The sequence below is a fragment of the Leptodactylus fuscus genome, chromosome 5 (assembly GCF_031893055.1).
Source record: "Leptodactylus fuscus isolate aLepFus1 chromosome 5, aLepFus1.hap2, whole genome shotgun sequence".
In the NCBI taxonomy this organism is placed as follows: domain Eukaryota; kingdom Metazoa; phylum Chordata; class Amphibia; order Anura; family Leptodactylidae; genus Leptodactylus; species Leptodactylus fuscus.
The window spans coordinates 210,357,957-210,376,348 of record NC_134269.1 but is presented as its reverse complement, the minus strand read 5'-3'; the positions used below and the strand labels follow the sequence as shown (position 1 = coordinate 210,376,348).

The 18,392-nt window shown below is 44.9% G+C and overlaps 1 protein-coding gene across 1 annotated transcript in view; it reads left to right on the top strand.

Annotated features, from left to right (window-relative positions):
* The first annotated feature begins 7,584 nt into the window (after positions 1-7,584).
* KDM7A (lysine demethylase 7A) overlaps positions 7,585-18,392 on the top strand; it is a 48,681-nt gene continuing 37,873 nt past the window's right edge. The window contains exon 1 of the mRNA XM_075275221.1: positions 7,585-7,759. Coding sequence (XP_075131322.1) covers positions 7,659-7,759 — 101 coding nt within the window. The 5' untranslated portion in view covers positions 7,585-7,658. The remainder of the gene's footprint in view (positions 7,760-18,392) is intronic.

The following is an 18,392-nucleotide window of genomic DNA, read 5'->3' as shown; positions in this document are numbered from 1 at the left end:
AGCGGAATACAGCCTCCTTTCACATTTTTCTATCTTTTTCTCACTATGTTTTGTAGTTAAACCTCTGAATGTATTCACCCACTGGGGGTGAGTCCTTTTAAAAGTATGAAATAAAGTTTTTTTTGAGTTTTAACCTCCTCTGAGCTGCAGATCCTTCAAACTTTGTTTGAATCCTTTTTGGATTTTTTTCTCATCGTTTTGCTCCAAGAGGTCAAGGAGAACAGGGTTGTGCACCACAGGAGGACAAGTGAACGGAAGATAGGTGAGCTACTTCTCTATTTTTTCTAAAAGTGTTGTTTTTTGAAGAATATAACTACTATAATACTGCTCCTATGTACAAGAATATAACTACTATAATACTACTCCTATGTACAATAATATAACTACTATAATACTGCCCCCTATGTACAAGAATATAACTACTATAATACTGCTCCTATGTACAAGAATATAACTACTATAATAATACTGCTCCTATGTACAAGAATATAACTACTATAATACTACTCCTATGTACAAGAATATAACTACTATAATACTGCTCCTATGTACAATAATATAACTACTATAATACTGCCCCCTATGTACAAGAATATAACTACTATAATACTGCTCCTATGTACAAGAATATAACTACTATAATACTACTCCTATGTACAAGAATATAACTACTATAATACTGCTCCTATGTACAAGAATATAACTACTATAATACTACCTCCTATGTACAAGAATATAACTACTATAATACTGCTCCTATGTACAATAATATAACTACTATAATACTGCCCCCTATGTACAAGAATATAACTACTATAATACTGCTCCTATGTACAAGAATATAACTACTATAATACTACTCCTATGTACAAGAATATAACTACTATAATACTGCTCCTATGTACAAGAATATAACTACTATAATACTACCTCCTATGTACAAGAATATAACTACTATAATACTGCTCCTATGTACAAGAATATAACTACTATAATACTACTCCTATGTACAAGAATATAACTACTATAATACTGCCCTATGTACAAGAATATAACTACTATAATACTGCTCCTATGTACAAGAATATAACTACTATAATACTGCCCTATGTACAAGAATATAACTACTATAATACTGCTCCTATGTACAAGAATATAACTACTATAATACTGCTCCTATGTACAAGAATATAACTACTATAATACTACTCCTATCTACAAGAATATAACTACTATAATACTGCTCCTATGTACAAGAATATAACTACTATAATACTACCTCCTATGTACAAGAATATAACTACTATAATACTACCTCCTATGTACAAGAATATAACTACTATAATACTGCTCCTATGTACAAGAATATAACTACTATAATACTGCTCCTATATACAAGAATATAACTACTATAATACTGCCCCTATGTACAAGAATATAACTACTATAATACTGCTCCTATGTACAATAATATAACTACTATAATACTGCCCCCTATGTACAAGAATATAACTACTATAATACTACCTCCTATGTACAAGAATATAACTACTATAATACTACTCCTATGTACAATAATATAACTACTATAATACTGCCCCCTATGTACAAGAATATAACTACTATAATACTACCTCCTATGTACAAGAATATAACTACTATAATACTACTCCTATGTACAATAATATAACTACTATAATACTGCCCCCTATGTACAAGAATATAACTACTATAATACTACCTCCTATGTACAAGAATATAACTACTATAATACTGCCTCCTATGTACAAGAATATAACTACTATAATACTACTCCTATGTACAAGAATATAACTACTATAATACTACTCCTATGTACAATAATATAACTACTATAATACTGCCCCCTATGTACAAGAATATAACTACTATAATACTACCTCCTATGTACAAGAATATAACTACTATAACACTGCTCCTATGTACAATAATATAACTACTATAATACTGCCCCCTATGTACAAGAATATAACTACTATAATACTGCTCCTATGTACAAGAATATAACTACTATAATACTACTCCTATGTACAAGAATATAACTACTATAATACTGCCCCCTATGTACAAGAATATAACTACTATAATACTGCTCCTATGTACAAGAATATAACTACTATAATACTACTCCTATGTACAAAAATATAACTACTATAATACTACTCCTATGTACAAGAATATAACTACTATAATACTGCTCCTATGTACAAGAATATAACTACTATAATACTACCTCCTATGTACAAGAATATAACTACTATAATACTGCTCCTATGTACAAGAATATAACTACTATAATACTACTCCTATGTACAAGAATATAACTACTATAATACTGCCCTATGTACAAGAATATAACTACTATAATACTGCTCCTATGTACAAGAATATAACTACTATAATACTGCCCTATGTACAAGAATATAACTACTATAATACTGCTCCTATGTACAATAATATAACTACTATAATACTGCTCCTATGTACAAGAATATAACTACTATAATACTACTCCTATGTACAAGAATATAACTACTATAATACTGCTCCTATGTACAAGAATATAACTACTATAATACTACCTCCTATGTACAAGAATATAACTACTATAATACTACCTCCTATGTACAAGAATATAACTACTATAATACTGCTCCTATGTACAAGAATATAACTACTATAATACTGCTCCTATGTACAAGAATATAACTACTATAATACTGCCCCTATGTACAAGAATATAACTACTATAATACTGCTCCTATGTACAAGAATATAACTACTATAATACTGCTCCTATGTACAAGAATATAACTACTATAATACTGCTCCTATGTACAAGAATATAACTACTATAATACTGCTCCTATGTACAAGAATATAACTACTATAATACTGCTCCTATGTACAAGAATATAACTACTATAATACTGCTCCTATGTACAAGAATATAACTACTATAATACTGCTCCTATGTACAAGAATATAACTACTATAATACTACCTCCTATGTACAAGAATATAACTACTATAATACTACCTCCTATGTACAAGAATATAACTACTATAATACTGCTCCTATGTACAAGAATATAACTACTATAATACTGCTCCTATATACAAGAATATAACTACTATAATACTGCTCCTATGTACAAGAATATAACTACTATAATACTGCCCCCTATGTACAAGAATATAACGACTATAATACTACCTCCTTTGTACAAGAATATAATACTACAATACTGCCCCCTATGTATAAGAATGTAACTAGATATAACCATTTTTAGACTCCCTCTACTATAATCCGTATCCGTCCCACTTCTCAGTGTGTCACTTCATCACATTACATAATATTATAGGGCTCTAGGGTGGATCCTTATAAAACAACATTGACAATCAGCAGGAAAATTATTCCGCCCCAAGCAGCTTACAGTCTAATTAGGTTAATGGAGACACACACAGGGACATAGGTCATCATGTAATGTTGGATTCCACGACCTATATGAAGTGTCTATAATCTGATCTCACGATCACTGCACTCATATAATACATTGCTGGTGATTGGCGGAGAAGACCCTATATGTGGCCCTCTGGCTGATACTTGTATGGGCACACTATCAGGTTGGTACTATTCTTGGGTTCCCTTTATGAACAATAAAGATTTAGGATCATTCTTTGGGTTCCCAAATTCTGACTGATGATTTTATGGGAAGCTTTTTGGCTGACCCTTTATGGAGGCACTTTCTGATGGGGCACCTAATGGGCACTTTTTATGGGGCAATCTCCGGTTGACACATTTATGGGGACACTTTTTGGCTGATACTAATTGGGAGCACTTTCTGTCCCACTTAAGGGGACATGGTAGGACTTTATGATTATGTTTTTGGGGTGACACTTTCATGGGGATACTCTTCACACCTTTATGGGTGCACCCTCTGGTCATGGGTCAATCAATGTCTGGAACTTTTGTGGTTTCACTTTCTGGCCTACACTTTGGGGGTAATTCTGTCCCACTGTGGGAGCCCTTAGTGTCACTTTCTGTCTATGTTTCTGGGTGACACTTTCATGGGGAACTTTTTGGGCAACACTTTGGGAGCACCTTCTGTTACATTGGAGGGGACTTGGCACCATTTTCTGGCCTTATTTCTGGGTGACACTTTCCCGGGGATACTCTCCGCACCTTTATGGGTGCACTCTCTTGTCATGGTTTCTGTCTGAAACTTTCATAGGTGCACTTTCTGGTCAAACTTTGGGGGTCATTTTGGCCCATCTGGGGCCCTTCTGAAGCACCTTCTGACTATGTTTATGAGCGACCCTTTCATAGGGGCACTTTTTGGTAGCACTGAGGACACTTGGCAGAATTTTCTGGTCATGTTTCTCGGTGAGACTTTCATGGGCCTACTCTTCATAACTTTATGGGCGCACCCTCTGTCTGACACTTTCACGGGTCCACTTTTTGGTCAACAATTTGAGGACTCTCGGTGGCAATTTCTACTGGATGAGGCTTTCACGGGGACACTCTTATGGGGCAACCTCTGGATAACACTTTTATGGGTGCACTTTCTGGCCTACAATTTGGGATAATTCTGGTACTGTTGATTGAGGCACCAATGTGGGAACATATCGGCAATGGTAATGGTGGCACCGGGGGTCGTCTTATGAGGGTATGGCTTGTATTTAAGAGTGTGAGGCTCACAGATATGGGTTGGGTCCCCCACTAGACCTGTATTGGTCAGTATGGGGTGAATGGCCCTCTACTCTAATGGAGGGTTAGGCCTTGTCCATTTGGTGACCACCCTTGTCAAAAGTGATCACGAAAGAGAAAACATCAGATCACGATCGATCCTCTTAGCAGATATAGTGAAGGCGATGCGTCCGCCACCTCAGACGGGCAGCGGAGATTCTCGCCGAGTCTCCGTATCCTATTCTTAGAATTCCAAAGGATATAATAAAACCTCTGATGGAAAAATTCTTGTTTCTAAGGGATACAAAGTGGCTGAGTCTCCATGTGACACGTACAGACAGGCTGCATTCACAGATCCCAGGCACAATGCCGGCAGAGCAGCACTCGCGGCGTGCGCGGCCATACACTACTATTTCTGTACAGACAGACGCACCCAGTGATGCCACAATAATTTATACACTTATGTAATAACCGGTGAGCTCCGTCCTAGTGATGTGATCCTGTATATAAATATATTGTTACTAGGGCGCCCATCACCACTATTGAGGGGATTGTCAGCGCCCCATTCGTCACAACATAACAGTATGCAAATCTGACACGTGTGAACAATACCTTATGAGGCTGTTACGGTTATACAGACGTTCTGATTGACACTGTTATGGGGGAAGGGAACTGTAGTTGGCACTTATGGGCTACAACTGTTATGAGAACATTAAGACTGGCATTGTTAGTGGGGCTGTAGCTTTCACTATTGGGGGGCACTGTGGTTGATATGGGGCATTGTGGCGGATATGGGGGCATTATGGCTGATATGGGGCATTGAGGCTGATATGAAGGCATTGTGGTTGATATGGAGGCATTGTGGCTGATATGGGGCATAGTGGCTAATATGGGGCATTGAGGCTGATATGGGGGCATTGTGGCGGATATGGAGGCATAGTGGCTGAAATGGGGGATTGAGTCTGATATGGGTCATTGTGGTTGATATGGGGGCATTGTGGATGATATGGGGCATTGAGGTTGATATGGGGGCATTGTGGATGATATGGGGCATTGAGGTTGATATGGGGGCATTGTGGATGAAATGGGGCACTGAGGTTGATATGGGGGCATTATAGCTGATATGGGGCATTGTGGCTGACATGGGGCATTGTGGCTGATATGGGGCAACTGTGGCTGATATGTGACATTGTGGCTGATATGGGGAACTGTGGCTGATATGGGGAACTGTGGTTGATATGGGGCATTGTGGATGATATGGGGCACTGAGGTTGATATGGGGGCATTATGGCTGATATGGGGCATTGTAGCTGACATGGGGCTTTGTGGCTGATATGGGGGCTTTGTGGCTGATATGGGGCACTGTGGCTTATATGGGACATTGTGTCTGATATGGGACATTGTGGCTGATATGGGGACACTGTCTGATATGAGGCACTGTCTATGATATGGGGACACTGTGGCTGATATGGGGGCATTGTAGCCGATATGGGGCATTGTGGCTGACATGGGGCATTGTGGATGATATGGGACATTGTGGCTGATATGGGGCATTGTAGCTGACATGGGGCATTGTGGCTGATATGGGGCAACTGTGGCTGATATGTGACATTGTGGCTGATATGGGGAACTGTGGCTGATATGGGGCATTGTGGCTGATATGGGGCATTGTGGCTGATATGGGGCAACTGTGGCTGATATGTGACATTGTGGTTGTTATGGGGGCACTGTGGCTGATATGGGGCATTGTGGCTGATATGGGGCATTGTGGCTGATATGGGGCAACTGTGGCTGATATGTGACATTGTGGCTGATATGGGGAACTGTGGCTGATATGGGGCATTGTGGCTGATATGGGGAACTGTGGTTGATATGGGGCATTGTGGATGATATGGGGGCATTATGGCTGATATGGGGCATTGTAGCTGACATGGGGCTTTGTGGCTGATATGGGGGCTTTGTGGCTGATATGGGGCACTGTGGCTTATATGGGACATTGTGTCTGATATGGGACATTGTGGCTGATATGGGGACACTGTCTGATATGAGGCACTGTCTTTGATATGGGGACACTGTGGCTGATATGGGGGCATTGTAGCTGATATGGGGCATTGTGGCTGATATGGGGACACTGTCTGATATGAGGCACTGTCTTTGATATGGGGACACTGTGGCTGATATGGGGGCATTGTAGCTGATATGGGGCACTGTGGCTTATATGGGACATTGTGTCTGATATGGGACATTGTGGCTGATATGGGGACACTGTCTGATATGGGGACACTATCTGATATGAGGCACTGTCTTTGATATGGGGACACTGCGGCTGATATGGGGCATTGTGTTAGATGCTGTTTTGTAGGGCACTGCCCAGAAACACGGGGATACGACTACACCAGAGAAATTCAGACAGGTATACTATGTACAGAAACAAATATTTTAGCAAAAGTAAAGGACACCAATAATCTGCTAAAACTTGGCATAAAAGCTAAAAGACCACGTTTGTTCCACTAAAGGCCAATGTATGTCACACCTAGAGCAGATTACTACAGCACTTCCCCTCTAATGCCTTACAGGACATGGCTGTGACTACTTTGCCTCTCATTAGGCTACTACAATCCATTCTCATTCATAATTACAAGTGACTTGTCCCTTTAAGTGAAGATGTCATTCCACTCGGCCATTCCCGGAACACTTCGGCTCCTTCCGTCAATCCGAGTCCTTTCCTTCTCGGTTATTGCTTTGAGGCTGGCAAACAGCCACGCCCCCTGTACTGCGCCTCGTCCAATGAGAATGCAGGAACTAGGGCAGAGTGTGTGTATGTGCCGAGAGGGGCGGGGGAGCGGGGGCCGCTGGCACATGCGCACTCGCCCCCTCCCCCGCTCCGTGCTGTGTGTGTGATGTCTGGGCTGGAGAGTGGATTTTAAAGATGGCCGGAGCGGCTCCCGTCTACTGTGTCTGCCGGCAGCCGTACGATGTGAGCCGGTTCATGATCGAATGCGACATCTGCAAGGACTGGTTCCATAGCAGGTACTGGGGCGCTGTCGGGTCGGAGGAGGTCTGGGGGGGATTGGGGGCTGCTGTGAGCTGAGGGGACGGCTGGGACAGGGAGGATAATAACAATAAGGTGGTCTCTGAGGTAACGTGAAGTCAGGGCCCGGGGCTGGCAGCAGGATAAGGGGGGACCCCAACCCTGGTAACTCACCACAGCCAGTGCACCCCAAAAGTAACTGCCCCCTAGTAGGAACAAGTCACCCCCTGAGAGTATTGTCATGTGGCACCCCAAAACTGGCCCTGCACCCCAAAAAGTAGTAGTCTGTGGTCCTATCCCCTCGAAACACTGCATTGCTTCACCCCCATAGGCTGTACCCCAAAAGTTATGTGATATGGCCTATAGGGACCCCAAAAGTGACACTATGCCTACGTTATGGCGGCAGCCCCCCCTAAATAGTGACGTGCAACTTTTAGGGTATGTTATTGCAGCCCCCCCAATATTAGTAATGGTTCTAGTTTCTTGCGCCCCCTTATTAGTGATACATTGTCTCACCATGCTTATGTCATAGCAGTATCCCTGGTGTATTGCGCCCCCTAGCAGTGACGCGAGGCTTTGTAAAGTCCGACCGTGCCTATGTTATAGCTAGGTGACTGACTTTCTGAAGTGTCTCTGTTGTGCCCCCTAGTAGTGACTTTGTAAAGTGTCACCGTGCCTATGCTATAGCAGCCCCCCCCCATAGGTCCCTAATTATTGTGACTTTCTATAGGACGGTCCCTATGTTATAGCAGCATTGCAAAGTTATTGATCTGCCTAGTAGTGACCAATGTTATACCGTAATTGTGCCCCCCTTAGAAGGGACATGCCTATGTTATACCGTAGTTGTGCCCCCCTAGAAGGGACATGCCTATGTTATACCATAATTGTGCCGCCCTAGAAGGGACATGCCTATATTATACCGTAATTGTGCCCCCCTAGAAGGGACATGCCTATGTTATAGCATCCTCCGTAGGTAATTGTGCCCCCCTAGAAGGGACATGCCTATGTTATACGCTAATTGTGCCCCCTACTAGTGACTGTCTACCATGCTTACATTATAGCAGCCCCCCCCAGTATAAGGTTATTGTGACATCTTATATATGAAAGTGCCTATGTTGTAGCAGCCCCCCAGTATAAGGTTATTGTGACGTTCTTATGTGCCTATGTTGTAGCAGCATTGCAGTTGTGCACCCCAATATTAACATGCTGACCCCCTAAATCACTTTTGTATGTCTATCCCTATGCTATAGCGGCCCCCTTTTATTGCTACCCCCTTATTATCATGGCCATGCTTGACTGTTGACATGTCTGGTTATAGCCCCCCCCCCCCAGTCATGTATTGGGGTTCTATCTCCCTGTCCTATAGCTGACATATGATATAACCTAGGTATACAGATGTTCTAGTATCAGACCCCGGTCTGCTGACAACCACGCCGTGCGCCTGTCACTAGAAGTTGTGTGTGAGTGCAGAGAGTCGGCGTGGGTTACAATGTGCCGGCTCCTGCTATAACATGTGCTATGTGACCTTTACCTTGCCTGTTGTGCTGGTGCGGTGGGTGCACAGATAATACCGTACACAATGGCTCCTACTAACCCACATTCCCGCTGGACTTATTTCCTGGTGTCTTTTGTCTGCCTGTTACGTAACAACTTGCTCACAAACGACAGGCGACAACTTTGCCGGCGGCGAACGTGAGGGACGTGTGTTCCGGGGGTAACGTCCCGGCTCCGATCTGACCTTGTGTGGGGTGTATATATGTATACATGTGTGTAGCTGGCCATTTAAACAAAGGGAGTAGTTGGTGATCTGCCCCGGCACACTTCGCTGTCCGGGTCTGGCCCCCAATGATGGCAGCGGCCGCCGGTGTTTCTTCTTTTTATTGTGTGGCTTGTTTTGCTCTGCTCTGGTTTCAGCTTTGTTTTCAGGCATCAGGCCGGGGGTATTTGCTCAGACGCCGGGGGAGGAGGAGGTTGTGATTGTAAGCGGAGCCGCTGATTGACAGCATGGCTGTGAGGACATTTAAATCCTCCCATTTAAACAAAACAGGGTGCACGCTACTGCCCCCGGTGCTCACACGCCTCAACTGCGGCCCCGAGTGACAATAGTGTGGTTCCGGCCTCTGTCGTGATGTTTGGCTGCCGTCGGCGTCCTATTGTGTGTTTGGATTCTTCTCGTGCTTCAGAGCGACGATATTTCATCCTAATTTTTGTTTTTTTTTTTTGTTTTTTTTTAGTTTTTTTTTTTTCAGATTTATTCGCTGCCGGATTTTAGTCACGTGTTAGGACTTTTACTGAACTCGGGACGTGACTTTTGCAGGAACTCGCTCCAGGTCAGCAACCGTCGACATGCCAGCTCTAGTGCGGACTACAACTCCCAGCATGACCTTATTCTCCGGGTAGGCTGGGACGTGTAGTGTCGCTACAGATAAAGGTTGCCGACCTCGGAAGGTTTTCGGCAGCAAGTTAAACTGGCTTGGAAGTGGTAGGCAGAGGTTTGGGCAACAGCTGAGCACCTTGCAAAAGTTTTGGCAGGGGCCAGCACACCTTGTCGGAACTCTGGTGATGGCCGTTGTGTCTTGCAAGAATGTTGGGCCGTCTTGGGTGTATTGTGTTGCATCTTCCAGGGGCCCTAGCAGTAACATGTTAAAGGGACTCTGGCAGGAACCATTGCATGGGCCGATGGATCCCAGGGGCCCCCGCAGGTGCTGTCTTATCTTGCAGAGATCCTGGTATGCATGTTATGTCACTCAGGGGCCCTAGCAGGTGCAATAGTGCATTAAAGGGACCCTGCCAGTGGCAGTCACGTGTCTTGGGAACCCTGGTGTTGGCCGTTGCGGCTCACAGGGGCTGCTGTGTTCTGCGGGGACCCTGACATATGGTTTTGCATCTTCCTAGCTGGAGCAGTAGCATCAGGAACCCTTGCGGGGGCTGTTGTGTGTCCCAGGGGCCTAGCAGGTACCGTTTTGTCTTGCAGAGGTCCTGGTGTACAGTTTGAATCTCTCAGGGGCCGTAGCAAGAGTAGTAGCGTGTTAATAGGACCCTTACAGGAACTGTCATGTGTTGGGATCCCTGGCATGGGCCATTGCATTGCATTGTATCCCAGGGGTCCTGTCAGGTGTCACTGGAGCATATGGCATCACTGCCCCCTAGGAGAAGTAACATCTTAAAGGGACTCTTGGATAAGGCCTTGCATCTTATTCCTGTTACGTATCTCGGAGCCGGGTCCCTGGCATACATGTTGTGTTTCACGTAGATCTTGCCGTGGGCCACAGCATCTTGCAGGACTCAAACAGGGTTTGTCTTGTCAGTAAGTTGCGTTTCCTGGGGCTCTGTTGTTTCTGCCATGTAACTGGAGCAATGTAGGGGGTTGTTGTCTAACTGGCAGATTGTTTCCTGGGGCCCTGATGTGACTTCCCAGGGCCCAGATCTAGGCCTGTGCCCCCTCTGAAGACCTTGCCAGTAGTTTGAATGTTGAACAAAACTTTCATTGACTGCAAACTTCTTGCTACGTTCTCATCAACATAAACCCATTATCTTGCGTCCAGGGGTCCGGGTTTGGGAATTGGGGGGGCCATTATACTTCACAGGACCCAGGGGAGGTTGTTGTCTCCCTGGGACCTTGTTGGACATCGCCAATGACTGAGCCAACTTTTGGCTACTTTCTCGGCGATACAAACCTTGGGCCCATGTCTTATCTCAGTTTTTAGCCGCGGCCCAAGACGTCGTCTCCTTCTTCCGTACTACAACACTCATCTGGCGTTTCTGTTTTCCTCTTCATTGTAATGTATTCGCTCATCCCGCAGCCCATTTGCAAATTGAGCGGCGTCGGCTCCGGTGCTTTGACAGCAGAATCGCTCTGGTGTGACGGGAAGTTTTTCATTCTTTCAGATGTGATATTGACTCCGCTCGGATCGTTGGCAGAGACTGAGGCCGGGCTACTGATTTAAGACCAAAAAGTGGATTTTGATGATAACGGTTTATGGTGCATGCTGGCAGTGCCAGGGATAGTAATGATGGATGTCCGCACTGGGCCGCGTTTCGGAAGGCTTGTAATATCTCAGGATATTGCAGATTCATTGTGCTGTAATGTTTTATTCTCCCTGTGTCTCCGTACATCTGGTCATATGGGGAGTTACTAGGCCCAAAACCTTAAAAAGGGTGCCTTATTGGTATAAGACTAGGGTTGAGCCGATATTGAGATTTCAGGATCGATTTTAAAATCCGATTTCCGATCGTTTTCCAGCTGATCGTGAAATTTGCTTGATCGCGATTCGATCTTTTCCGATCCTGATCGCTCAACCCTATGCAAGACTTCTCTAAACAAGGACCTACCAATCAGCTGATCTATGCCGGTCCTACATGTCTCTCCCATGCATTAAAGGTGCTATCCAAGGACTAAATATTTACCCACCTCCAGTCTGAACTCTGTCAGTGCTCCACGTCTGGTTTCGGGGCTGATTCCACCTCAGGGTCACCTGATCAGAACCAGCACCCACGTTGATCCACCTCACCCCTTCTCTCCCATGATCACTGGTAATACCTATACTATGACAGCTGTCAGACCACATTATTCTAATATAAAGCCAGCCCCCATAGTACTGCCAAATACTTGCATGACAGGTGCTGGTTCTGATCATGTAACTCAGGGTCAGGACCAACCCAGAAATCCAACATGCGGCACTGATAAATCCTGGGCCAGAAATAAAGTTTAGTCCCCTCGATGGCCCCTTTAAATGTGCGACGTGTTCCCCTTAAGGGACCAGGAGCTGTTCTCTCATGTCTGACGTCCATATGTCCTTATAGGATAGTTCCTTTAAAGCATGGTTTCCCAAAGTGTGGCTTCTAATTGGGGTGGGGGTTGTTTGTGTAGTGATCTCCAGGTGGTCACGAGCTGGAGGCTGGGAAGGTGGTCCAGAGATCAATGCATGTCCTGCCTGTTGACAAGAGCTAATGAATATCTGAGTGTAGGGGAATGTGGATGTAGCAGAGCTGTGTGCGGGGCAGGGGGGATAATGCTGCTATAGCAGTGATGAGTTTATGTGGGGAAATGGATACAGCAGGGCTACCATAAGTGTGGATGTTACAGAGCTGTGTGCTGTGAAGAACAGGGATGTAGCAGAGCTGTGTGCTGGGAAGAACAGGGATGTAGCAGAGCTGTGTGCTGGGAAGAACAGGGATGTAGCAGAGCTGTGTGCTGGGAAGAACAGGGATGTAGCAGAGCTGTGTGCTGGGAAGAACAGGGATGTAGCAGAGCTGTGTGCTGGGAAGAACAGGGATGTAGCAGAGCTGTGTGCTGGGAAGAACAGGGATGTAGCAGAGCTGTGTGCTGGGAAGAACAGGGATGTAGCAGAGCTGTGTGCTGGGAAGAACAGGGATGTAGCAGAGCTGTGTGCTGGGAAGAACAGGGATGTAGCAGAGCTGTGTGCTGGGAAGAACAGGGATGTAGCAGAGCTGTGTGCTGGGAAGAACAGGGATGTAGCAGAGCTGTGTGCTGGGAAGAACAGGGATGTAGCAGAGCTGTGTGCTGGGAAGAACAGGGATGTAGCAGAGCTGTGTGCTGGGAAGAACAGGGATGTAGCAGAGCTGTGTGCTGGGAAGAACAGGGATGTAGCAGAGCTGTGTGCTGGGAAGAACAGGGATGTTGCAGAGCTGTGTGCTGGGAAGAACAGGGATGTTGCAGAGCTGTGTGTGGGAAAATGTGAACGTAGCTTCACTGAGTGTGGAGGGGAAGTGGACGTTACATAGAATGTGTAGGTAGTAGAGCTGTGTGTGGGGAAGAACTTGGAGGTGGCAGAGCTGTGTTTGTAAAGGGCATGTGCGAAGGAAGAATAAGCAGAACAGAAACCGTATGAAGCTGAAAATTATAATGGAGTCAGAGTAGAGGTGAAGGGTCCTAAACAAAAGTCCAGATGGGGGTTCTGCATTCAGAAAGATTGGGAGCCACCGCTTTAAAGGAATTCCTCTATGCTTTGAAATGGATAAGAAAATATCTGTACCTAAGGAGATCTTCCATGTCCTGTACCTGGCTGTAAGTCAACTGGCTGCAGCAGGAGCCTCCCCCCTCTGTCCTGTCTGCTGTAGTAAACAAAATATTAAACCACACCCACCTGTGAAGTCCCACCCCTCAGTTATATAGCAACAAGAAAACACATCGGCACAAAATTAACCCCTGTGTTCAGCGTAGGCTTCCCACTGAGACGGACATTGTGCCTTGCTGCTCGCAGTGCAGTGGCTCGTCCTTATGATGCCCCCCTCCCACATGAACCCATTTTGCCCTTCTTTTGGAACTGACTATTGGCCTTGGGTATCCATGAAGAAGTTATTGTAATCGTGGTTTTGTGTGCTGAAGAGATAAGGGGTCTCCTTTGATGTTGCGGAAGAGGATAATCCGGCATCAGTTGATCCACAGAATTACAGTAGCCGCCTATTGTCTGTCACAAAAAAGTTCACCGTAAAACCTCAGTCTCCGAATTTGGTGCGGATTGTTGTTTGGCTGCAATAATAACATTGAGATGTGCAGAGGAAGTCACCTTAAAGAGAGTAAATGTTAGCTAGGACTGGAGCAGACCATGTCAGCGACACCAACTCAATTTCTTTATATATAGTGTACATACATTACATTACTTATCCTGTATTGTACTCCAGAGCTGCGCTCACTATTCTGCTGGTACAGTCACTGTGTACATATATTACATTACTTATCCTGTATTATACTCCAGAGCTGCGCTCATTATTCTGCTGGTGCAGTCACTGTGTACATACATTACATTACTTATCCTGTATTATACTCCAGAGCTGCGCTCACTATTCTGCAGACTTATTTCATGTCTGCAGAGACCTTGCATTGGTAATATCCAATCTGCAAGGTGTTGTCTTTACATGAGGCCCTGTACAAAACTGTTAGGGGCGTGTCTGACAACAAGCTCGTTGACTGTTTCCAGGGACAGCCAGTAGATTTATGAAGACAGCTTGGATTGTGACATCCTGACTTGTATAGTGTAACTGCCCCCTGCACCTCATATCGGGGTCTATCTATGGAATCATCATTGTATGTTACAGCTCTGCAGCGGGCCGGTATAGCACAGTGTGAACTTGCCAACATTCTGCGAAGTGTTTTGGCTAAGAAAGGAATTTTCTCCCGTCAGATCCTGATGAAGCTCTTGATATTTACCTACACGGGGATTAAGTCTGGAGGAGATCCCACCGGCCGTGTCACATCACCATGCATTCAGTTACTAATCAGCGAGTCTCATGTGCGGCGGTTGCCGTGTGTGTTTCCGCATTGATTGTCTATGTAAGCGACACTCGGAATCAATTGCTGTGTAAATATTTAGCGCGCTCGCAAAAATTACTTCTCGCAGCAGTTGTGCTCTTACATAATGTCCCACCTGCTGCCTCGTATTTAATTTTATTTTTTTTTCGCAGCAATTTTTCCCTCTACGGATTCATGAGGATTCTCGTTAGTGAATTTTTTTTTTTTCTGTCATTTGCTTAAGCGAGTGTCTAATTTCTACTGATTGGTGTCAGGATTCAAGTGCGGGATCATTTGAGAACGTTTCGATACATAGTGCGACTAATAAGGAGTCGTAATGATTCCCGGGCCCTTCTGTCGTGTGAATTTGTTTCCGTCTTCGAGTCATGGTGGCGGGTAGACAAATTACTCAGGAACGCAGCCAAGGGAGATGGTAGAACAGGACCCAAAAAGTTGGGCGCTATTGGCAATTTTCTAAGTGTGTTGGCTACTTGGCTCTGGTCTTTGCCCAACTTTTTCAGGGTTGCGGGTGCTTCTATTTCTCAGTAGTGGTCGATCAACTGGAGACAACTTGAAGATTGGGGTTGCTAATACCCGTATTTGGAGCCATACAAGTTTGGTCAGACTTGTACCTCTTCGTAGATGGAGTACAATGGGATGTGCCATAATGTTTCTCTCTGTGGGTGAACAGAACTCCATGCGCAAGCCCATGTTCATGTTTCCACCGTCTTTTGGTTTCTCTAGTTCAGTCATATTTAGGTGGCCATATACATTGGATTTTTGTTGGCCAATTTGGCCAGTGATCTGCCATGAAGACGGGCTGCCCCATGACGCCATGAAGACGGGCTGCCCAGTGACACCATGAAGACGGGCTGCCCAATGGCACCATGAAGACGGCTGCCCAATGGCACCATGAAGACGGCTGCCCAATGGCACCATGAAGACAGGCTGCCCAATGGCACCATGAAGACGGGCTGCCCAATGGCACCATGAAGACGGGCTGCCCAATGGCACCATGAAGACGGGCTGCCCAATGGCACCATGAAGACGGGCTGCCCAATGGCACCATGAAGACGGGCTGCCCAATGGCACCATGAAGACGGGCTGCCCAATGGCACCATGAAGACGGGCTGCCCAATGGCACCATGAAGACGGGCTGCCCAATGGCACCATGAAGACGGGCTGCCCAATGGCACCATGAAGACGGGCTGCCCAATGGCACCATGAAGACGGGCTGCCCAATGGCACCATGAAGACGGGCTGCCCAATGGCACCATGAAGACGGGCTGCCCAATGGCACCATGAAGACGGGCTGCCCAATGGCACCATGAAGACGGGCTGCCCAATGGCACCATGAAGACGGGCTGCCCAATGGCACCATGAAGACGGGCTGCCCAATGGCACCATGAAGACGGGCTGCCCAATGGCACCATGAAGACGGGCTGCCCAATGACAGACTTCAGATCGGCAATGTTTGGATATTTTTGGCTGGCTGTCAATTGGCAATATCCATGTTTGGTGCGATAGACCCCCAAAAATTGGGCGATCAGGCAATTTGCACATATATTCACGTCAATTGGACCTCTGTATGCTATGGTATATTTGCTATATACTAAAGTATTGTGGAATAAGGGTGTATGCTACCAGAAGCCAAGAAACCTCTTGAACTTTTCTGCAAGCTCCTAAGTTTTTGGATTGTTTCCAGTTTTCGTTGATGGATCATGAATTGGGTGGGTTGTTGGTGCTAAATGGGTGTTGGACTTTTGGGGTTATGGCCCACTGTTGTATCAGAGCCCAGGTCCATCAGAACTTCCTTTGGTATCCTTCTATGCCAGACGTTACCAAAAATATAATCTTGCACCTACTGCAGGTGTCCTCAACCTCAAAAGGTTCTCTTGACCTTAGATGGTGTCGGAGGTGTGAGCAGGAACTCCAGATTAATACCTCAATGACTTGTCACAGGATCTTTTGTAGTGTGAGAAGTCACGTAGTCATGACTGTCCGCAGACCGGGAGCTTGTGTGCTTAGGTAGCAGGTGCACTTGAAATTGTCCTCGAGAAACGGTCTCAGATTGTCTCCTGCAATCCTGCCGAGTATTTTGCCTGTTTGGCTTCAGAGCCCTGAACAGATTAGATTGTTCCACTTCACAGTCCCTTGTGGAAACTATTGTCTAGAAGTGGAAGTGAGCTTGACGGGGACAGAACACGACGTACTTGGCGAATCGCTTTCACAAATGGCCGAGGCTTTTAGGTCTGAGAGTCCGGCTGATTGCCAGCTTTTTGGTCAAGGTATGTTGTATTGGCAACGGTCCCAGGTGCGGGGCTGTATCTCCTCCCAATTCCGGCAGCTCGGAGCTTGGCCTCTCAAGTATCTCGCAGCGAGTTGATGGAGTAATTAATTTTTATTTTCCATTCAGTCCCTCGTCGCCCATTGGAGAGAGACGATGGAAATGATGGACTGTGTCGGAGCTTTTGTTTGCGTGACGCATATGTTTGGCCATCTTGTGTACCGAACCCTCTTCTGTCGGGGTATTTTGTTGCCTTCTGAATTTTTTTTTTAATTTTTTTTTAATTTTTTTTGTGTAATTTTTTTTTTTTGCCTTTTTTTAATGATACTTTAACTTTTTTTTTTTTTTAAATTTGTTTATCCACTTTTGCTCTCTCTTTCACTTAATACTGTATCGGGCAACCCCCGTCTTATACAGACTTAACATACTGTACGTTACTTACATGTCGAATTTCACTTGGCTCTAATGAATACGTTTGTCCTCTTGGAGACTCTACGGCTCTTAACCCCTGCTCCACGCTGCCGAGCAGCCCTGTACGACCTATTGTAATATAATCCACTACGCTTTGTTCATGTGTAGCTCAGGAAAGGATCTCGGCACCTTGGGGAGAATTCGGCACATTCGGCCATGACCAGGCCCGGCTTCTGTTACATCACTAGATTATCCGCACCCTCAAATATATAGTGATCTTATAAAACGCCATAATGGGCATGCAAAGCCGGGAATGCTCATGCACAGCGGTGTTGTGGAGCCTTTTTTTTTTTTTTTTTTTTTTGTATGTCCTTATGTGAACCTAACTGTAACGTCTAGAAGTGCTTTAGCACTAGATGGCGGGTGTTGGTGTTGTGGTTTTTTTCTTCTTTGGTGTTTGTGTGTGGGGGGGGGCACAATGTCTTAAAGGTTTTGTTTTGAGTTCATTTTGGGGGGCCTTGTGTTGTGTCTTTTGGGGAGTGTTTAATATTTCTAATGTGTTTTGTTGGCTTTTTGTAATTTTTTTTTGTATATAAAAAATATATTTTGTATTAAAAAAATCCTAAAAACCAACAAAATTTCCAAAATCTTAAATACCTCTCAAAAACAAACTCAAAACAAC